This window comes from Solanum pennellii, chromosome 10, assembly GCF_001406875.1.
Source record: "Solanum pennellii chromosome 10, SPENNV200".
Classification (NCBI taxonomy): domain Eukaryota; kingdom Viridiplantae; phylum Streptophyta; class Magnoliopsida; order Solanales; family Solanaceae; genus Solanum; species Solanum pennellii.
This window is the reverse complement of record NC_028646.1, coordinates 78,021,003-78,043,094: the sequence shown is the minus strand read 5'-3', so window position 1 is coordinate 78,043,094 and position 22,092 is coordinate 78,021,003. Positions and strand designations below refer to the sequence as shown.

The 22,092-nt window shown below is 32.9% G+C and overlaps 3 protein-coding genes across 10 annotated transcripts; 1 reads left to right on the top strand and 2 right to left on the bottom strand.

Annotated features, from left to right (window-relative positions):
- Positions 1 to 727: 727 nt before the first annotated feature.
- LOC107002733 (cystathionine beta-lyase, chloroplastic) lies at positions 728 to 7,555 on the top strand. Of its 2 annotated transcripts, XM_027912532.1 has the most exons (14): positions 792 to 849; positions 1,080 to 1,141; positions 1,714 to 1,870; positions 1,962 to 2,104; positions 3,574 to 3,644; positions 3,735 to 3,826; positions 4,078 to 4,165; positions 4,243 to 4,354; positions 4,494 to 4,590; positions 4,680 to 4,761; positions 5,555 to 5,672; positions 5,912 to 6,019; positions 6,137 to 6,239; positions 7,131 to 7,555. In XM_027912532.1, exons 1-14 carry the CDS (start codon positions 792 to 794, stop codon positions 7,304 to 7,306), a joined length of 1,467 nt encoding a protein of 488 aa, XP_027768333.1. In that variant the 3' UTR covers positions 7,307 to 7,555. The 2 variants fall into 2 exon arrangements, with proteins under 2 accessions (XP_015056373.1, XP_027768333.1); XM_015200887.2 differs by lacking the exon at positions 1,080 to 1,141 and having other exon boundaries at positions 728 to 849.
- Positions 7,556 to 7,717: 162 nt separating this feature from the next.
- Positions 7,718 to 15,107, bottom strand: LOC107032181. 7 transcript variants are annotated; one of them, XM_027912610.1, is made up of 9 exons: positions 14,950 to 15,107; positions 14,311 to 14,373; positions 11,551 to 11,656; positions 10,887 to 11,054; positions 8,849 to 9,134; positions 8,646 to 8,776; positions 8,479 to 8,568; positions 8,325 to 8,401; positions 7,718 to 8,119 (listed from the first exon to the last, which is right to left on the bottom strand). In XM_027912610.1, exons 2-8 carry the CDS (start codon positions 14,356 to 14,358, stop codon positions 8,340 to 8,342), a joined length of 891 nt encoding a protein of 296 aa, XP_027768411.1. In that variant the 5' UTR covers positions 14,359 to 14,373; positions 14,950 to 15,107; the 3' UTR covers positions 7,718 to 8,119; positions 8,325 to 8,339. The 7 variants fall into 7 exon arrangements, with proteins under 7 accessions (XP_027768411.1, XP_027768412.1, XP_027768408.1 ...); XM_027912611.1 differs by adding an exon at positions 11,757 to 11,901 and having other exon boundaries at positions 7,721 to 8,119; positions 8,646 to 9,134; positions 14,950 to 15,104; XM_027912607.1 differs by having other exon boundaries at positions 7,721 to 8,119; positions 8,646 to 9,134.
- A 2,489-nt stretch (positions 15,108 to 17,596) lies between these two features.
- Positions 17,597 to 20,070, bottom strand: LOC107032291 (two-component response regulator ORR9-like). Its single transcript, XM_015233880.2, has 5 exons — positions 19,817 to 20,070; positions 19,458 to 19,558; positions 19,131 to 19,208; positions 18,569 to 18,639; positions 17,597 to 18,465 (listed from the first exon to the last, which is right to left on the bottom strand). The coding sequence occupies exons 1-5, from the start codon at positions 19,920 to 19,922 to the stop codon at positions 18,111 to 18,113; spliced, it is 711 nt and encodes a 236-aa protein (XP_015089366.1). The 5' UTR covers positions 19,923 to 20,070; the 3' UTR covers positions 17,597 to 18,110.
- Positions 20,071 to 22,092: the final 2,022 nt, after the last annotated feature.

Here is a 22,092-nt window from a genome sequence, read left to right as displayed (position 1 = left end):
TATATATATATATATAAAATAAATATTCATAGCCCACGGGCTGGCCTCAGAGACTTGTGGGTTGGGCTACAAGGCTAGTGGGCCAAGTGAGGCTGAACTAAAAAGTTTCATTCCTAAATGGATCAAAAAAATTAGATCCAATCCCACTTAATTCAAGGGTTGAGTTGGGCCGGCTTAGCGGGTCAAGCCTATTTTAACGGCTCAATGGGAGGTAACATGCATTTGCGAAACAATCAAAGAGTGTGCAAGTTGATTTGGATAACACCATTATTTTATTTTGTTAAAAAGACGGATATCTATGATCTTGACCATGTTTGACTAAATTTTTTCTTTATGATATAATTTGTTCAAAAACAGGTCAATTACCTAGTACAATTATTTAGGTTTGGCCATCAAAGGAATTAAATTTGTAAACATTTTACAATTTTAATATTTTTCTTTAAAAAATAATCACTAATTTGATTGTGTGTGTATATATATACATATATATATATTTAAGGATATTTATTACTAGTCCTAACATGACTTTCTATTTAAAGAGTCAACAATCAAAAAATTTGAAGAGGATAAAAATGTCATTTTCGATAAAACTCTCAAATAGATAAAATTATTTTTTTGAAAAAAAAGGTCTTAAATTAAATTAAATAAATATATTTCAAGGAAATTATCAAAAATAATTTTTTTTTTATTTTTTTTAATTAATTAGTATACTACATAATTTACACCAAGAGTATATATACCACTTTTTTTTTCCAGCCCTTATTGAAGAAGACGACAATTTTTGAAATGGCATGTTCTCTGTCTCTCAAGCAGCCATTCACCTCTCTGCCTACCAACACAACCACTCAGGTTAGCGCAAAATGATTTGTATGGTGTAATTTTTTTTGTCTTTTTTGTGTAAAAATCTTTGGGTGGTAGAAAAAAATGGAGAAATCTTGAACTGGGTTGTAATCTTTATTCAATCTTGACTCGAGAAATTGAAAAAAGTTTGGATTTTTTTAATGATTTTTATGCTTTGAGAGCTTCATACAGTTGTTTTGCTTATTGGGTGTTTCTAATTTTCTGTTGGGTAAGTTAAGAATGTTTAAAGTTGAGCAATTTAAGGATATCAGGGGTTTTGAACTGCCTAGTGGTTAATGAAGTAGGTTGAGAATTCAAAATACTAGGTGATGTTTTCATATGTGTTCTAGCTTCAGTGGATAGAATTACGTAGGAAGTGGTAGGTCTCTTGAAAAATTAGTCGAGATGCGTGGAAGCTGGCCCGGACACCATATTTATCAAAAAGGGTAAAAGCTGAGCAATTTAAGCTTGAAAATGAAAAGCTATCATCTTTGTGCTTCTATGAGCTTCACAAAGTTGTTTTGCTTGTTGGGGCTCTCTAATTTTCTTTTGTGGAAGTTAAGAATGTCTAAAGTTGAGCAATTTAAGCTTGAAAAATGGAAAGTTATCATCTTTATGGTTCTATAAAATTCACACAATTGTTTTGCTCTTTGTGGCCTTACTTCAAGAATGTGTAATGTAAAAAGTGTTTTTGATTGGTATTTCACCCAAACTATACCTCTTGTTTAAGCTAAGGCATCAACTTCTTGATGTTTCGGGCTCTTGCTAAACTTAGATGGAATAATGTGATAGATCGTTTTTGCTCTTACTTGTTGAGCAGCCAAACAAGTGGCAAAAGTGTTGCTTCTGATGGAATGTTGTGCTAATGTGTAGGGTAAATTGCCTGTAAACTTTCCAGTGACATTTGGGTGCATGAATGGGAAGGGAATTCTAATAGAAAAGAAATTCCAACTGAATTGCTCAAGAGACAAAGAGATGGATCTCACTGCATCAGCTTTGATTGATAGTGCTGCTGCCGAATGCATGGGTGGTATGTACCAAATCCATTTTTAGACAAGGATAAACGAGTTTTATTCTCTGGGTTTATCTTTGAGATAATAGTACGTATTGATTGATGGCAGAGATGGTGGAACTACCTCCTCGAGTTGAGGCTAGGGAAGCAAAAGAGCCAAGTGTTTCAACAATGTTGATGAACTTCAGTAATGATTTTGATCCTTATGGTGCCTTAAGTACCCCCTTGTATCAAACATCTACTTTTAAGCAAGTAAGTTTTGAAGAAACTTTGTGAAATGTAATTTCATAATACATTGTAAAGCTGCATTTTTATTTCGGAAGAATTTAATGGTGCAATTTTTTGCAATCAATGCTCCATAGTTACTTGTTTTTACTATATTTATCTGAGATGTAAATCGTCAAAATATTTGGAGGTTTTGTGCAATATATTGGATTAATACATGAACCAATTTGTAAATATTATAATGTGAAACAAGGATAAGAATGGTAGTTAGTTTTACATGCAAAAGAGTAAAGACCAAAAAGAGAAACTAGGACACAAATTTTAACGTCCCTTCACTCCTTTTCTTTTCCATTTGTGTCTTGAGCATGTCTTCTATTGCTCTACATGTAACGTCCACATCACCACTATCGTTGACCCACCTTTCCTAAACCATTCACAATACTATGAAAAAGATTGGCAGTGGAATGCAAATCTTTTTTAAAAAAAAAATGAAAATGTATTGCACTGTGTATATGTAAAAGACCCTTCATAAGTAGTAGGTGTTATAGGAAAAGTGCCCGTTTCCTTGCGCATTTAAGCAGAGCAAGAGTTATTGTCTTCATCTTTCATGAAGAAAAAGGGCCAAATTAGGAAGATAGGAGTAAGCACCCTGTGTAAAGCTAAGTGGTTAGCCTTTATAAGGTAGGAGAAGTCCTTAAAACTAAGGAACGGGAATAAGCTCAATCAAACTGAGAGAGCATGTCACTGAACTCTAACTAACTCGAAGAAGAAAATATTCCTGAACGAGTTGCTGCAAAGAAGAATGAACAAAGAGGGGATTTGCGTTTGGCTTACCCAGTATGGCCATGCCTTTTAAAGCAAACCAAATGAATACAATGCAATTGAGAGTGCTTACTAATTCCAGGACCTCCAACAGACCTTGGGATGGTTTAACTAACTCGAGTAAATGACCATACTTTTATCCAATAAACTAACTCCTTTGACGAGTTTTTCTGTCTGCAACGGTAATTTTGGCACATGACTGGCTGCACCCATCCTAAAACAATTCTTATCCTCATGAATCATGTTTAAGAGGACAACTGAACCATTTAACCCACTCCTCACCTTTGAGCTTTGCAAAAATTCTGTGATCCAAGATGGCCTCAAGTTCCAGCAGGATGTGACCATTAATAGATAATGTTGCGTTAATGGTTGGAAATGAGAGCTATTAAGAATATTGTGTAGAATATTTTTTATCAGAAGAAAGTTTCCTTGTTTCATGTACTCGATACTTCTATATAAGAATCCCTCTTGTACATTGTTAAATAACCATTTCCTCTCTCCTTTTCTCTTTTGACAACACAATTTCATCACTTCTTTGTTGCTTTAATTGTCTCTTCAGATCCTTTTTTAAAAAACTATTCAGCCTTCAGCAACAGAGCCCAGAACTACAATTCCATAGGCACAAGTAACAAAGAGCTTGTCTTAGCTTTAATTGTTTCTTCATCCTTCTGCAGCCTTCAGCGACCGAAAATGGGCAATATGATTATACACGGAGTGGAAATCCAACAAGGGATGCGTTGGAAAAGTAAGTTAAACTGTGTACTGCTAATAGTTCAAAGTTCATCTGTTAACATTATTGTTATCAATACCATTACCGCATTTTGAAAATTTTCAGGCTTCTTGCAGAGCTTGAGAAAGCAGATCGAGCATTTTGCTTTACCAGTGGAATGGCTGCCTTGGCAGCTGTAACTCGTCTCGTCAAAGCTGGTACTTCTAAAAATTGTACACGCTATGCATTTGTTTAGAAAAATCTGAATATGTGCATACCAGAGAAATTATGCAACAAACTTGATTAAGACCTCCTTGAAAGTTTGTTCTGCTCATTTAAGATGGTTGTGCTTTCTTGTTGGATGAGACATTGAATCTTAGTTCGTGTCATGCTAGTGTTTTCTTTCTTGACATCTCGGCAGGCAAATGATAGTTAGCAAAAGAATAGCTTCAATTTGTTGATTTTATAGGTGAGGAGATTGTTGCCGGGGATGACATATATGGTGGTTCTGATCGGCTGCTCTCACAAGTTGTTCCAAAAGCCGGGATCGTGGTCAAGTTGGCATCTCTTTTATCAGTGTAACATTGTTTTCAATCTGGTTATTAGAATTTTGATTGTCACCTTATTTGTACAGGCGAGTGGATACCACTAACTTAGATGAGGTTGCTTCTGTGATTAAACCATGGACAAAGCTTGTTTGGCTGGAAAGCCCAACCAACCCTCGTCAACAAATTTGTGATATTCGTGTGGGTAATTTACATTGGTATAGTAGATTATGCACGTACAATTTTCAGCTTTTACTGTATCTGATAGATAGTAATGTAATGATCTTCAAAAGACAATGATTTTTTGTCTCATATTGTTGTCTCTTCTGATGTATTCCAGAAAATAGCCAAGATCGCTCATGCACATGGTGCTCTTGTGCTGGTAGATAACAGCATTATGTCCCCAGTACTGTCCCATCCTTTGGAGCTCGGAGCAGGTATTTTCCAAATATTTTTTGTTCCACTAATTGGAACATTCTCCAATAACATGCATGGGATGTTGGCTTACTTGTCCATGGTTTTGTAGATATTGTGATGCATTCTGCTACTAAGTTCATATCCGGTCATAGTGATCTCATGGCTGGTGTACTTGCCGTCAGAGGAGAAAGGTGTTTCCTCTATTTCACATATGTTTCATATTTTGATTTATTGTGATCTTATGGTTGTATATTCTTAGTTTTTTGAGTCTTTTTTGGTGACCTAAACCAATAATCACATTAGGAGCTTGACTATAGTGAACGCGAGTTTTTGATAAACGCATTATTGGTTTCTCTTGCAATGAATCACTTACCCAACCCAAAGTGAAACTCTAGAAATGTTCAACAATAGGTAGAAAATGTTGATACCGTCATGCTTCCTTTTCTGATTCTACTTTTCGTAAAAATAAGAGTTCTATTTTCTTTTGACTGGATAAAAGAGGATGTCAATGACTATTGTCTTGCAACTCACATAATTTTTTACATGGAATAAGGGCCTTCTCTGAGTCCCGACTCCCCGAGGGTGAGCCTTCACCGAATTTTAGTATATACTTACTCAGGGTTGAGTGCAGTTCAAAAATGGATCCCTTCCAAATGTCTAAGGCGTATACAAGAAATCCTCTTTATGCAGCACCCTATAGGCCCTGCAATGCACAAATTTGTGCAATACTTCGTGACACTGAAATTCTTTTCCTGAATGCACTGGCTGCTCTTATAATTGACCATGAAGCTTAAGAAATCAACTTTTTTTTTTGTTGATAAAATTAAGTCTAAAATATCAGTTCATTGACAAGTCTATATCTGAAAATCCGTAGTTAGTTATGTGTAGCGGATTGAACGTAAGTGATGCCTGATGCTTTGTTTCTCTTTGATTATCTCAAATGTCCTTTTAATAATTTGCTTATAAACTTTCCTACTTAACCAGCTTAGCAAAAGAGGTGTACTTCCTACAAAATGCTGAAGGTGCTGGGTTAGCGCCATTTGATTGTTGGCTTTGTTTAAGAGGAATCAAAACAATGGCTCTTCGTGTTGAAAAACAACAGGTTTAATTTTATTTGTTTTTCTTTTATTTTGTGGTGAAATTAATTGTTCCACCACTGTTTCTAGAAACATATATGCCTTCCTGCGCCTTTGTTAATCTATTATTCTTACCCTATATATTTTCATGATTATGGCATGCATACCACTGCATCTTCATCTATATATTGTGCAGAGAAGTTACGCTGGTTCGTAAAACTGTCACATCACCTTCATCTAACCAAATAATTTCAATAATTTGCAGGAGAATGCACAAAAAATTGCTGAATTTTTATCTTCCCATCCACGAGTGAAAAAGGTCAACTATGCAGGTCTTCCTGACCATCCAGGGAGGTGTTTGCACTTCTCTCAGGTATTCAAACATGTGGTTTTTTCTGGGAAATTGAACGAAGGCGCTGTGGTTTTCGGTGTCCTGCCACCATGAAGCTTTCCCTTGAAACTTATTGTTTCAATGTTGATCAATTTGCAGGCTACGGGTGCAGGATCGGTGCTGAGTTTCCTGACAGGTTCTTTGGCACTCTCTAAGCATGTTGCTGAGGCTACCAAGTATTTCAGTATTACTGTCAGTTTTGGTTAGTTTCATCTTAATGCTCAATTATATTTTCCTATATTTTAGATCATATTTTCCTATCAAACTATACAATTCCTAATGATGTTTGCCTTCTCTCTCTTTTCCCTGTTGATTATAGTAAACGTGCAATATTCTTTTTGCTTTGGTAAGACAGAAACCATATTCTAAAGGATGAAAACCTTAAGTATCAAAACAATGTTGCTCTTTGAATACCACGTCTGATAACAAACCTTAAGAATGAGCAATGCAGAAAAAAGATGGAAGCATAGGCTATATACCGAACTACCAATAAGAAGTATAGGCAAAATAACCTAGACGTGGAGCCTCTTACTCTATAAATCTAACAGGGAGACGAGGAGATTGTGTGTTGGACTGTTTCGTATCCAACTCAATTCAACTCAAGCATGTTCTTGCTATCCATAGAACACTTCCCATGGCAAGAGAGATGAACGTAGACAGCTATTCACTTCTTTTGGTTGTTTTTATGAGTATTAGGCGGGGATCAGAATTTCAGCTTTAATCCGGGTTGTTATAATTGTAGATTTTGTTTTGTTCTAGGGGTGGGAACAAATGGGGATGTAGAAAAAAGATCGTGAGTAATAACTCGTCTCTTGCTTGTAAATATTTACATGTAAATCAAAAAGTGTTTTTGTGCATTCAACACACTGGAACCATTTGACTACTTGAACTTGTCCACAGGACAATGGCACGGTACTAAGTGACGCAAATGATTCATCAAATGACCTCTTGTGTTCATGCTTCAAAAGATCTTTTGCTTCATTTTTGATTCAAAACTATTCTTCATTGATGCCATTATTATATTCCCATTCTTCCATCTGCATTTTCCTTGTTCGCTATCCAAACTTGTTATATGGTCCTCAAACATTTGCAGGAAGTGTCAAGTCACTCATAAGCTTGCCTTGCTTCATGTCCCATGCGAGCATACCTGTTGAAGTACGAGAAGCTAGAGGTCTTACTTTGGACCTGGTTCGAATTTCTGTTGGTATTGAAGATGTCAACGACTTGATAGATGATTTAGACTATGCACTCAAGACTGGGCCTGCATAGAAGATTAAGCAAGTTTGTGGAACTGATCCCAAGCTTATTTGCACTTTCTATTGTAGCGCTTGTCGCGTCATTTAATTCATCTCAAGGGTTTATTTGATTTTTGCAAGTTGGTACAAAATGAACTTGATTTTGAGTGATCTGGTAATTATATCATGTAATAAATTTTGCTCTCTTTGGAGTTCTCACTTTGATTTATAGGCAAAATTGAAGAGTTGAAAAGGTGATCAGTTCATGGCATTTTGCTATCCATTTTGTTGTTTCTATACCTTTTGGTTGGCAATTCAAGACATATATACATAACTTTAGTGTTTGAGCCAACTTGTGCACACTTCGATTAATAAACGAGTATTTTCTACTTTCCATCAACAAAGATATCAGATAATTATGTCCATGAAGGCTTGGGAAAATGTGAAGAAGAAACACCTATAACTGGCATAATTATATACAAATGTTTTAACAATTGATGCAAGTCATGAAGCACAACTTCAAGTCATTTTATGGAAAAAAAAAATACATCAGACCTTTTGAACAAAATAATAAATACATACATCAGATCTAATTCATCAATCACCACAACCCTATTCACAAAACTCAAAACAAAATAATGCTTTCTTTCTAAGATAAAAAAAAGTAGGAGAACCATTTCCAAGAGCTTTTTGCTTAGATTATTTTGTGTTTACACGAGAGCCACAGACATGTCAACCATAACGAGTATCTTGAAACTGACAAACTAATGTGTCTTCAAAAGGTGTCAAAGCAACTTCCCTTTGCAATCCTATTTACAAAACCTTCTGAGACCAGGAGCCATTGGACCTGCAACAATAGCAATCATATAAAAAGGAAGTAACGTCAAATATGTGTTGCACCTATATAACAAAGAGTGTGTATAGATTGAAAACTATCTATGTTGATAATAAATATAGAACGAATCACAGATTTATCAGTTATGGACATTAGGCTGGAATGCTACTATACTTTACACCCTAACCAGAATTCTGAAATCAAGACCAGATGGTACCATCTGATTGTTCACTCAATCACTGGCAAAATCTTCAAACGTCAAGCCTTCAGATATAGCATCCAACCTTTTAACGTCTGCTAAAAGGTGAGGCATCGATATAACTACTTACCTACCAGGTTTAGGAAATTGATTAACATGCCACACGACTAACCTTGATGTTCTCTCCTATCTTGTGGATCTAAGAATAAATTGTTAACATCCGTTGCCAGGAAGGCTGATCCAGAATAGCTTTCCAAGATATCTAGAAATGACAGAACTCAAAGATAAGAATGTGCACTTAAGAGAAATATTAACTAAGAAGAGAGGGGCGGCACAAACCAGAACTGTTGGAAAAGTCAGCTGTTAAGTCCGACAAACTAAAGTTTCGAGGAATCTGCCCCAAGAAACCAAATGAAGATGAATCAGCATCCAACACAGTCTCATTTACTGGTTGTGAATCTGATTCTACACTGCTGAAAGATGATACAGATGGATCAGTAATTCCAGGATGAGTTTCGAGGATATTTGTCTCAGTACCATACATGAAGGGTAAATTTCCTGAATAACCAGCTTCTGACTTGATCATCCCCCCTCTCGCACTTTGCAGCATTCCCAAATTTGAGCTCTGAGCCAATAGCATGTTTGAGGATGCATCAATTCTCCTTGAATGAGCAGACACATCAATAGCACTTCGCATACATGGTTGAAGCGAGGACGCACCATTAGAGTATACTTGAGATAAATTTGCATTAACAGTCTGGTGCACATTCTCAGGCTTGACATGAGGTCCAGCATGATCTCTTGCTTGACATGTTGAGTTCGGTGGAACTGTAGGAGTGTAACAGTCATCAGATAACTTTCATCCTTATTCAACAAGTCACTGATGAAATGATATGCATAATCAAGCATGAGATTTTAATTTCAGTGTCGCACCAGCAGTCCAAAGTATATCATATTAGTAAAATATGCAATTACTACATCTCTTTGGTCTTGCTGAATCGAAACCACATAAGTAGAGAAATCGAATAAAGTACAATCTATGGACCACAGGGACAGCAGGAGGCGGAAGTAAGCAAACAATCAACAAAGAATATAGGGAATGTAGTTCAGCTAATCTCGAATCTGGAAAGTAGTAAATCTATCATCATATCATATATCATATATTGAAAGCAGCAGTATTTTTTAATTGAAAGGAAAAAAGTAACACTGCTCCTGGGCTTTAAGCAAGACGCACACGCGTCCCCGAAATTAAGTCCCAAATTAGCAAAATAGATTTAGCATAAATGCATAAAATTGACCGTGATCAAGGCAAACATGAATTCAAGAGCCTAGTTGATAGCATCCATTATAGCATACCTCCAATAAAGTTGATGGATTCAATGAAAAAATCAAGATGTTTAACGTGGAAGAAGCCCAAGAATTATAACAAGTGGACTAAGTGCTACGCCTTACAATATTTCATGGTCCAAGTTCGACTCCAAGAGCCGATATATTGGAGCCACATGAAGATCAAGTGGAGGGACCACATGGAGCCCAAGAACAAAAAAGAGCCAAAATTTCAGCCCAAGGTGTGCTGAATCTTCGCCCAACAAAGGCTGAAAATCACAACAAATGGAGTCCAAATATGAGATGAAGTCATGTGGGTTTTGGGTGCAAATTTTCCAATTTTCCCCTTATTTTCTTTAGCTAATTTTAGAAAGAAGTTTGATACTATTTTTACATGTTTTCCTAGTTTAAGGGTTCCCTAGTTATTATTTCCATAAAAGTAGGATTTGAATCCGATGCTATTTTGGGATAGGCTTCCCCTGTATATAGGGGTGAGTTTTGTTATTTACAATCCTAAAGCATCAAAAACAAAATACTATGCTATGGTGAGGAGAAGTCTAATTTTAATCTCTTGCTTCTACTGTGTCTACACATTTCTAGGTCATTTTATGTATCAAAATTCAGCAATCAATTCCATTATATTTCCAAATTCAATAAGTATTCGGAGTCTCATATTAGAAGCAGCCTTAGAACCAGAAGACAGATCCTCATGTGCTTTCTTTCTCATTTGTAATATACTCCTTCCACAGACATTCACATTTTTCTCAGCCAATTTCATCTCTTAAACCTTTCACACAATTATTCATTCTAAAGCTAATAAGCCATTCAGTTTCTTAACAATTCAATTCAAAAACAAAAAACATTTTAAAGAAAATAAAAATTCAAAAGAAATTTGTTGGGCTTGGAGGGAATCCATCATAAATTTTACCATGCAATTGAAAAGAAAAAACCAGCAGAATAATTATCTCTAGGAAGATCAACATGGCAATCTGAGATTACGCCTTGCGAAATCTGAGGTCCATTAGATGGGGATTGATTGTGTTGAAAACATCTAAAGCTAATAAGCCACAATTAGTTTTCTAATAATTCAATTCAAAAACAGAAAGCATGTTCAAGCAAATAAAAGTTTCAAAAGAAATTTGTTAGGCTTGGAGGTAATCCATCATAAATTTTACAATGCAATTGAAAAGAAAAACCAGCAGAATAATTATCTCCAGGAAGATCAACATGGCAATCTAAGATATTATTCCTTACTTTGACGAATCTGAGATCCATTAGGGATTGGTTGTGTTGGAATCATCTGCATTGCCTCAACCTGTCTCTCAAGCAAATCATTGAATCTCTCTATCTGATCCTTCACCATCAACCTTACATGATATGCCCTGAAAAATTCTTGGTTTTCTTCTTCAAGTTTCTGCCACACTGGAAACATAGCTAGATGTCAGATTTATCTCTTCTGCAAGAGACACGTGGAGCGCATAGATAAAACATGTTGCTTACAGATCTTAAGAAATGGGATATTGACCAGATGAATCAAGAAAAATAAAATTTCAGATACCTCATTTCTATCAAACGTCAGTCTAAACATTAGAGTTCCTCTAGTTACTAATTCTTTCAATAAAACAGAAGTAGGTGAAGTGGTGAACAGAGTGTTTGTCATTGAAAGGGAAAATATTATCTTATTAACAATTCTGTCATCTTCATTAGATCAATTCTGGTAACAGGACAACTTTTAGTAGTCTTTTCATTTTCCTGGTCATTGAATCCTAGTTTATCTATATATTAGGTCATAGCTTGTATGTTTTTCCTTCCTTCCAAATCATGGAATAGCAAAATTACATCTGAGATGATATGATAGTATGCTAGCGTAGCATCGGCAAAAAATAGGAACAAAATGTTGGGAAGAGAAAGGACGAACCAAGCTCAGTGAAACCAGGCTCAATTTTTGCTTGATCTAAGAGGGTTCTGATAACTTCCTCCTGGTTCATGTAAAGCTGTAGACATCTTTCTATAAGATTTTGCACCTGACATCAAAGAAGCCATGTGGGGAAAGAAATGCATGTGGAATGCGAGCAATTATACAGCAAGGAAGAACTTCATAATTGTGTTAAGACCACTCCTTACCTGTAAGAACGAATTAAAAGATGCAAAATTTGTGGTACACCAACAACAGATAAAGAGGTTCCATATTTCTAACTATAACAAGACAAACCCTATCGTAGAAGAACAGCTAAAGAACAACCATATTCGCAAGGCATGAACAGTGAACCTGCAAACACAGAATTAGAAACCTATAACAAATTTGGAAGTATCAACTGCATCAGCACCTAAAACAGAGAGCTTCTAAGCTAGGCCTCATAATCCCATTTCCGATAAGAACTAGACAAAAAGTTACAAGAAATTGGCTAGGTCCATCAAGATATTGTAATACTGTTCTCTATGACAAATTTCCTTTGGAAATTGAAAGAAAACGTCAACTAGCACTTGGTGAGTCCATGAAAAGATTATTGCTCTCTATGATAATTTAGCTTACTTCTTCAAAAGGGAAGCAAAACTTCATATTTCTTTTTTCTACCATTTCAACTGTTGCTTTGACTGAGATATTACTTGAAATATTTCCTTTTATTTGGTTAAGTTACAAGTACATTTTCCATAACAAAATCAACAATTTACAGGTAACAACTTGTGCACTTGTAACTACCGTGTGTTGTGAATCTAAAATCATACTCGGGGAGAAAAAGAGTGGCCTCTTCTCTATACCAGCAATTATCCAGAATCATTCATCTTAAAGTCATGGATTTACAGGAACAAACTTTATGATAGGAAGTCCGAAGTTGACAGAACATTTATGTGTTTCAATGGGATTGTTAAGACTCCACACTGTTATCTCTTGTACCCTTAAAAAGATTTAATAAAACAACAAAGTGTTATATCCTCAGACCGAGTAACAAATCAGAGTAAGAGAATCACAAGAATTCTAGTCTTCAAAATAGGAGTAGAAAATCATGAAGATTTTCGTATCCCAAAACCAAAAAGTAAGATGAATACAAAAAATATTAACAAAAACTAAATTCCTTCAAGATTGTTTACTTTTTTGTTTTCATCTTTCTGTTTTTGGTGGACTTTATCTATGTGGTCTTCTACTTCCTTTTTTTGAAACTAAAATCCTTGTAATTTTCTACTCTAATTTGTTACTTGGTTTAAAAATATAAAATATTCGCCATTTTATTTAATTTGGTTAAGGATACAAGAGATAACAATCTTAAGGAACTTAATCCCCTCATTGTCGACCAAGGTTTTGGATCAATTCCTCCCATGATAGAACTTAATAAACTATTCTATAATAGTGGCACTTCAAATTACAGAACTTCAGCGAACTCCAAAAATAATGCAAATCACACTTGACACTTACTTTTATTTAGAAAAATATGCAGAAGAAAAGAGGAAGGGGATTGTGAATTTCACTGTTTTCAATATATCGAGAACATGACCTTAGCTAGGAGAATATAAAGGTAGAGTATTAGGGTGCAAGGTTAATAGATAGTCGAGCATGGTCTAGTTTCCCTTATCAGTAGTGTTATTAGTAATTCAACTACTATCGTATTCTTAAATTTCATTATTACTTGTTGTTTTTTTTGCTTCCTTTATCGTATCATTTGTAGTTGCTATTATTCTTTTCTCCACTATTTTCGTAATGCTTCACTTGTGCCAAGAATATATCGGAAACAACCTCTCTATCTTCACAAGGTAGGGGTAAGAATACGTACACATCACCCTCCCCAAACCTCACTTGTTGTTGTGTTCTCAATATATCAAATCTGAGGCAAAACCTCTAAATTTATACCAACAAGAGATATTTGTTCAGAAATTAGGTGTGTTGTCGAGCCGAGCAAGCGAGCTACAGCGCAAGGGCATACCATCTTCCCAACTCTTAAAGCTAGAGTGGAAGTGCTTTTGCATTTATACCTAACAAAATTCTTTTCTCCTTCCTTTGTGGGACAAAGTCTCTTCATTTCCCATTCATTAGCTAACCCAAAGGTCATGGAATCAAACCCCATACACACCAAAAACCCAAACATACAACAATCCCTGGTGCTGCTTACAATATAAAACACAGTGCTTATCAGCAACCAGAAAATATGTCTTCAGATACTTCCTTTGATTCAGATGGTTAATGTTATTATGGAGATCATTAACTGATTTAGATGGTAGGTTTATCACAACTGACCAAAAGGGCAACGGCTAGTGGCTTATAAACAATGCCCACAAGAATAACTAACACAACCTAGGCATCCGCATTCAACAAAGGAAGGAAGTTCCAAATAATAGCCACATTACATACTCTGGCAGTCTCTTAAATTAAAAAGACATAAATACATGGATATGTATGGTTAGGCAAAACTTCTTTAAGGAATGAAAATACTTTAATCAGAATTAACTGAAGAATTTCTACAAAGAGTTTTCCTATCTAAGCACTTAAGTGCAATCAAATGCCTAATTTATAAGCATAAACAAAAACTGCATGCTCTATTTCTTCCATTGACATTCTACTATTACAACTACACCTCAGTTTCGGACAAGTTCTGTCCAACTATATGATCCTCACTGTCCATGTTTCTCCATTTAAATGTTTCATACAAGCAGTGCATAAAACCAATGATTTAAGCTATTGTCTTACCAGTTGTATATCTTGACGTGATATCTTCTTAGCTTCCCCCTCAGACATTTCAATCTTTCAATACTGCAAAAACTCAGAAAAATCCAAACGCTATTCGTGTTAACAAGGCTTGGCAAAGAAATGCAATCCACCTCTTGCAAACAAATATACAAAACAACCAATATCACCTAATAATTAAACTAAACTTAGCATTCAACACCTAAATTACCAAAAATCCCCAAAAAAAAGGAAGGAAAAAAGGAAGCAAAAGCAGCTATCAGCTACACTAACACGTCCTCGAGGTATCAAGCAACAACAAAATACAGCTTTTAAGAATCAAAACAAACTAAAAAAAAAAATTCCACAACTATTTTCTGATTTTTTGAATAATAATATCATTAATATTGAACAAAAACGATTCCATAAGATTCACAATAGACAAACAATTTCAAGCAAATGAAATTTTTACCAATTCCATACCTAAACAACTTCTACTAACATAAATTTCAATATAATATCAAACAAAATAGCTCTATGAACAATCCTAACCTTCTAACATTGCTACATCAATATAAATGAATCAAAATCAAGGTAATCACGCAACAACAAAAAACCTATTTCTTCACCGGAACCAAAAAAAAAGTTTTCGATCAATTTTACCTGAAATATAATCCGTTCACCGGAAACAAAACAACCGTTGACAACTATCAGCGGAGGAGTCAAATAGGTAAATCGCCGGCGCCGATCCTCCGATTTCGTTCTTCTCCGTTTTCTCTCCCTCGCGCTTTTTCTCTTATGCAAAGTTGTTTGAACAGATCATCAAAGACCAGAATCTTTTATTATTATTGTCTTTTAACCCCCCATTATTATAGAATATGCGTTTTAAACACCCACTTGTTTTATATTTTTCATATCAGGTACCAACTTGTTAAGTTTTTTTATTAATGAATCGACCCCAATATTCCAAAATATAAACAATTCACTCCCCTTTTCGAATACTTTCTCCCGTTTCATATTATTTGATCATGTTGACTTTGATATTTTCCGTTAAGAAAAAATATTTATTAGGAATTTAATTTATTAAAATAACCTTATTGACTACTTATATTTTATGCACTTATTTAATTGTTAGGATAATATTAAAATTTTATATAAATATTTTTTCTTAATTTAGGACAATTAAAAAAAATTATAGCAATTTTCTATTATCAGATTTTACACACCCCGTTTGAATAGATTGTCAAAGACTTAATTTAGATAAAAGCCTTTTGTCAAATTAATACATTCTTTGTCTTAAATTTATAAATATGACGGTCTTTTATTTTAAGTTTAAGATATTTCATAATAATCAATATATTTTATCTAAAATGATATATGAAATATACGGATTTTATAAATTTAGATCGATTTAATTAATTAAATGAGTTTTAAAATATAGTATTTTGTTGTAACAAACTTTAGTTTATACTCCCTTCGCTCCATCTAGGTATCTTTTATGGTTTTGGCATAATCAATTTAGATGAAGCAAAGTCATATAAAATTGACTAAATTAATGATGGTGAAAATGTTAATTCGTGATGTTTTAATTTATTCGAAAAGAAAATAGATAATATAAGTAAATTCACGTAGATGAAGAAATTTTAATTAAACTTACATTTCATTAGTATTGTCAAATTTTATTTACGATTAAAAATTATATATATCGAACTTAGAATAAATACTCTAAAATATCTAACTTACCTCAATAAATACACCACTAACGATTCGAATGTTGTAAGGTACTTAAATAATATTACTAAGATCTTTTCGTAATCTAGTTCACTTTACCCACTCTCCACTAATTAAGTGCTTAAATAGTTTACTTTTAAATTTAAAAATATTACTTTACTAATTATTTTATCTACTTTAATTTGGACTTTCTGGCACACACATAGAATCAACCTAATTTAACATATAAGTAAATTGTTCCAAAAAAAGATTGTTCAATAATCAGTACTTTTAATTTGTTAAAATTCAAAAAAGAATTTTATTACTTTAGACTTAATCTTTTTTAAAGTGTGAAGATCTAAAGCATTAAGAGGATTTGATTTGTAGATAGTTGAAAAATATTCAGATTCTGCATGCTGTAAAATCTAGATATATTGCTTTTTTTCAACTTTAAAAGTTATATAAAATCAGCAAAGCATATACTAATGACTTTTGTTGATCATGATATATGCTATAAAGTACTTTTATATTGTCAAAATGATAAAAGAAAATAGGGGAAAAGACATGAAGTGCACCCCAAAAAATAATGTTTTCTCCCACTTTCACACTCTTTATCACCTTTGTCTAAAAAAATCATGTCGAGTTTGTGAATACAGTATCCATTTAGTAGTTAAAAAGAAAAAAAAAGCTATATATAAAGTGAGATTATATAAACTTGACTTAAAATGGATAATATTATACTAATGATTTGACGAAATGAGTATGGATGTTATAGAGTAATGGTGTGGAGGCCGATTTAGTCTTTTTGTCCGTCTACAACGACTCTACTACTTTTATTAATTAGTTCAAGAAGGGAGACTTAGGTTACACAAACAAAATCTCACGTTAACGACTGAAAAGACAAAGAAATTGCATATATAAGATACAGTGACACTCTTATTAGTATCGTATGAAGTCAATTGATGATGTCCATATGATTTTGACTCAAAACAGATAATATCACACCATATTAAGAGTATCTGAAAAATCATGTTACATAAATGGCAACCTTAATGTGGGGTTTGAGTACACTCATTAAAGATTATAATTTGATACAAAAGTTTCTAATTTTACATCAAAAGAAAACAGGTTGATGATTTTTTTCTATTAGGTGAATTGGACAATAAAGTCAAAAAGTAATGACATTCAACTCACCAATTGGCTGTTGAAAATTTTACCCAAATCTTTCATTGAAGAGAAGATTGAAAAAAAACAACTTTTGAACAAAAAGTAAACAAAGACATCAAAGTAAAAGTCAATCTTGCTTTCATCAAAATTATCATGAATTCTTGAAAACTAAATAACTCTATAGTTTCATTTTTTGTCTTACAAATAGTTTAAGCACTTCAAAAGAGAATAGGAATAAAAAAAAAAAGTCTAACGTATGCGTTAGATGCATAATATTGATAAAGACCTGAAATTTAAGTGGAGGATACTAGATAGTAACGAAAAGGATCATAGTGGTCGATAAGAGCACAAAACTTGTTGCATATAATATGTGAGTGAGATATACGTTACAGATTTGAACCTTGTCTAAGTGTAGAAGAATAAAGGCGCGATATTAAAAATGGTTGTCTTTTTACAAGAACTAAATAACACATTTTTATCTACTTTGGCAATACTTCTCCTCTCTTAGATTAGCAAAACAAAACTTTATGAAAATTTCTTCCCATGTAAAATGTACACAACAATTGTCATAGTCCATAGCACATATTATCTGCTTTGGCCCATCATTGAGCTCAAAAGCACGCGTACCATGTCTCTTATATTATAGTTTACTTTTCTCTCTCATTCCGATGTGAAATTTGACTAAGGTGTCGTATACTACAGCACTACTTCAAAAGCTTATCAGCCTAAAAGTCTCTCAGTCCTTCTCTTTTGACCCGCCCTTTGGAGGTCCCATGTAAAAAGATGGATGATTTTCTCTTCCCCTCTACATTAGGATTCATCTCACATTGTCCTATACTATGTTAACTAAATAAAAAGTTGAATAAAGGAAAAACAAAAAGGGGTTATCTAGATTAAATTTCCAAATTGAATAAGAAAAAAAAATGTTAACATATTTGCAACAGAGATTAAACTGTTGTGAGACTACTCAATCTTTGTCTTGTTCTGTCTGGTGATAGATTTTCTTCAATGGCCTTTCTCTTGTTGTCTTGTGATTTCTGTTGTTGTAGTACTATGTTGTCTGAATCTTGATTTTGTTGTGATGGAACAACATATGTTGTGTCTATTGATTCTTGATTGTCTTGTGATGTAACAACATATGTTGTGTCTATTGATTCTTGTGTCACAATTATCTCAGCTTGTTGTTGTTGTTGTTGTTTGGGGCTTTTACATTTGGTTTTCATCATATGAGGTTTAAGTTTATTAACATCTGATAATCTTACTGGCTTCAAGAAAAATTCCTCTGCCCCTTCTTCTAAGCATCTGTAAATCAATCAATCAATCGAGTCAGTCTTGGAACAACAGTAAAGTTATCGACCTATAGGTCATATATTCGAGTCGATGAATTTGATTGTTCTCTTCTTACCTACTGATTCTTGAAGGAACATTTTCAGATGACATAATCACTACTGGTATGTTCCTCAGAGATGCAGATTCCTGTTCAAAAGAAACTGTAAATTAACCAAAATTGGTCCAAGAATTAAACACTAGATCTAGATACAAAGAGCAACATAGAAGGGCTAGGGCGTAAGACATTTCTGCAAGAGGTTGTTTCCGCGTCTCGAAACTTGTGTGACTTCTTAGTCACGTGGAGGCAACTTTCCTAGTTACGCTAAGACTCAAGGCACATGACGCTTTCAATATCTAATATAAGCACTATATTTGATATGCAATATTTGCCCATTAGATTCTCAAATGATCTCAAAAATTGAAAGGTAAGAAAAGGACATTAAGTCCAAGTGGGAGAAACACTTTTAAGAAAAGAAAAAAAGATAAAATCTTTAATATGAGAGAAGCAATTTTATGTGGAAAATTTTGTTTTTAGAGTATTTTTCCAAGAAAGGAAAATGACAGAATTTGGAAAGAAAGTAAAAAGGAGAATATAGCAGCATAGAGAAAAATAGAAAAACAAAATAAAATAAACATACCTTAATTTTCTTTAACAAATCATAGCCTGTCATCCCAGGCATACAATAATCTGTTATAATAAGATTAATTTCCACTTCCTGCAATAATTTCAGTAAACAAGAATTAATTTTTCTTGGAAAATCAGTGAGAAAGTTTAAGAAAAAAATCATTCCAAAAAAGTCGTCTTACTTTTCCTTTTAGTCTGTTTCCATAAAAATTATGGTACATTCAACATATGTTTAGTTAAAGACTACGAGATCCAAAAGTGTTCTTAACTTTTTAAATTTTGTGTTAATTTAAAATCAGACAATCAAATTAAAACGAAATTCGAAAGAGCATTAGATTACCTGTTGGTTGCTAGGAGAAACACAAGGGTGATTCTGTTCATCATGTTCTTCTTGTAAACCAAGAAATTCCAAAGCTTTACTTCCAGAATCCACAGTAGTAACTGCAATTAACACAATACAAAATGCCCACACAAAATAAATAAAAATCAATACCAATATGAATTAAAAATTAATTAAAACCATTTCAAATACAGATTTTTTCATTTTTTTAGTATTTTATTCAATATTCAGTATTCATATTCGTCGTTTGTCAAAAAAAATTACATATCCAATAACCTTAAAAATAAATGATCTTTTTGAACTCCATCAAATTGAAAAGTCAAAACTCGAGACTTGTGATTAAAAACGAAAGAAGTTACCTTGACAAGAAGAGATTTTAAAGAGTCTTTCAATGAGTTTTCTATCAATTAAACTATCATCAACAGCTAAAACATGAAACTGTAGATCTGCAGCTGCCATTCCCATTTTTATTTTATTTTTCAAAACAAAACAGAGAAAACAGAGAGAAAAAAAGTTGAAGTTTTTTTTTTTTTTTCTCTCTCTCTAAGTATTTTTTTTAATTTTTCAAGCTGTTTTTTGGAGTTACAAGGGAAGAGAAGCAATAAGAAAGACCAATGAAATAATAGAAAGTGGAATATATATAAAAAAGAATTTGGATTACCAAAAAGATTACAAATCTACAACATGGGGTTGCCTTGCTTTTATTATATTGCTTGATAATGATGATGATTCTTGGAGTTTTTTTTATTTTAATGTATATAAAATCAAAAGAAATAAAAATTAATATAACAACATATTCAGTATAATTTTACTAACGAAAAGAAAAATATATATAGATAAAAGATTGTTTATTAGAAATCTTTGACTCAACTAACTTTGAAGTGATATATTCCTCTAACCAACTACTAAAATTTAACTACTTTTTCTTCCATTTGTCATGATACTTTTCTTTTTAGTCTGTTTATTTACATCTTTCTATATTTAGTATGTTCTTTTATTCTTTTTTTGTTTAGTAATTTTTAATTTTAATTTTTCACATGGTATATGTATGAAAAAAAATCTAAAATACTCTCGAAGTATTGAAAATAGTACAAAACTATTCTTTTTCCATGTAATGGCTCTAAAATGTCATTCTCATCCACCTATCAGCTCCAAAATACCCTAGTTGTCCACCTTTGAGTTCAAAATTAACCACTTATTTTAGATCCTTTTGCGTTTAAAATATAAGATTAGACAATATTTTGACAATTTTTTTATTTAGTTTTGTTTGTCTACTTTTCTTTTTAGTTCATTTAAAAGTGGATCTCTTTAATTTTAACTACAAAGTTAAATTATTTTTTTTTTTGAATTTGATTTAAAATAATAATCAGACAAATAAATTAAAACAGTACGTAGTGTATTTGAGGGGTAGAGGGGACCCACAAAAATCCATGAAGAGATACAGGTGATGTAAGCAATGGTGGCCTTGTGAAATTTAATTATGTGTGCTTACCATATCTTTGAGACATGGCAATTTCTTTCAAGATTTGTTTCCCCATGTGTGCTCCTCCATCTCTATATGTTTTTCTAAGCCATTCTCATTCATGCATCTTACCTTTTTGATAAAAAGAAGCGGATTCATAATTTTAAATTTTTACTAATTACTTTGATACTAAAAACTAGAAGTATGATTTAATAGATAATGAATAAAACTTTTTGTATCAAAAATTAGAAGTATGGTTTAATAGATAATGAATAGAACTTTTTTGTATATTGTAAGTGAAGTTTATTAATGTAGATATAAATTATCAAAATCCATAAGAAATTTCAAATTTAAATTTCTTATTACTTTATGTGCAATTGTTATTCTTTGAATGCGTATAGGGGGAAACTCTGCTTCTATATTAAATAGCTCGCAGCCATATAAAAAAAGTAATTGTATTAGGCAAGTCTGATGCGACGAGCTCGATCAAGAAGGACAAATTAATTCGTTGACAAAGAATTTTGAAATTAAGACCTCTAACATGGAAGTCGAAATCAAAATGCCACCCCAAAGGGTGATTCATGAGCAATTTTGAATCGTTTCATATAATTCAAAGACAAATTTGACTCAATAAAATCATATTTATATGTTGAAAAGCTTATTGTTAGTTAATAAAAACGTTGATATTTAGAGGCTTAGATCAATCATTTGTCTGAATTCATAACTTTTTATATTTGAATGCTTAGATTAATCATTTGTCTGAATTTATCACTCTCAAATATATAATACTGTATTTGAGCTCATACTTTAATAGTATAATAAGTTTAATGTTTAAAAAAATTAGAAGTTAAATCCATTAAAATTAAGTTTTGAATTTACTTTCATTAATTTGACCTCAACTATTAACAAATAACAAATATAATCTAATTTAAAAGATTAGGGATAAATTTAAATCTTTCCCTGTATATAACAAACTAAAAAGACAAAAAAAAACCATAAATATTATCATTTTGATGTCTATTTTTTTCGAAAGAAGTCAGTATAATTTATTGTAATGAGATGGAATGAGTGGAGGCACATGTCTGGCAGATCATGGAATCTTCCAACAATTTGACCAACACAGAACAGAAATTACTATAAGTTTTTTTTTTAATATTTAATATATAGATAAAT

What these genes read in the sequence shown, in the direction of transcription:
- LOC107002733 (XM_027912532.1), top strand. Translation starts at nt 792, where the DNA reads ATGTTCTCTGTCTCTCAAGCAGCCATTCACCTCTCTGCCTACCAACAC. An exon ending in ACTGCCTAGTGGTTAATGAA is followed by an intron (nt 1,142 to 1,713) that starts GTAGGTTGAGAA and finishes GCTAATGTGTAG; the next exon opens with GGTAAATTGCCTGTAAACTT. An exon ending in GGTGTTTGCACTTCTCTCAG is followed by an intron (nt 6,020 to 6,136) that starts GTATTCAAACAT and finishes ATCAATTTGCAG; the next exon opens with GCTACGGGTGCAGGATCGGT.
- LOC107032181 (XM_027912607.1), bottom strand. Translation starts at nt 14,358, where the DNA reads ATGTCTGAGGGGGAAGCTAAGAAGATATCACGTCAAGATATACAACTG. An exon ending in TGACTTTTCCAACAGTTCTG is followed by an intron (nt 8,569 to 8,645) that starts GTTTGTGCCGCC and finishes TGTCATTTCTAG; the next exon opens with ATATCTTGGAAAGCTATTCT. An exon ending in AGATAGGAGAGAACATCAAG is followed by an intron (nt 8,402 to 8,478) that starts GTTAGTCGTGTG and finishes ACCTTTTAGCAG; the next exon opens with ACGTTAAAAGGTTGGATGCT.
- LOC107032291 (XM_015233880.2), bottom strand. Translation starts at nt 19,922, where the DNA reads ATGGGAATGGCAGCTGCAGATCTACAGTTTCATGTTTTAGCTGTTGAT. An exon ending in TTTCTCCTAGCAACCAACAG is followed by an intron (nt 19,209 to 19,457) that starts GTAATCTAATGC and finishes AAATTATTGCAG; the next exon opens with GAAGTGGAAATTAATCTTAT. An exon ending in GTTCCTTCAAGAATCAGTAG is followed by an intron (nt 18,466 to 18,568) that starts GTAAGAAGAGAA and finishes ATTGATTTACAG; the next exon opens with ATGCTTAGAAGAAGGGGCAG.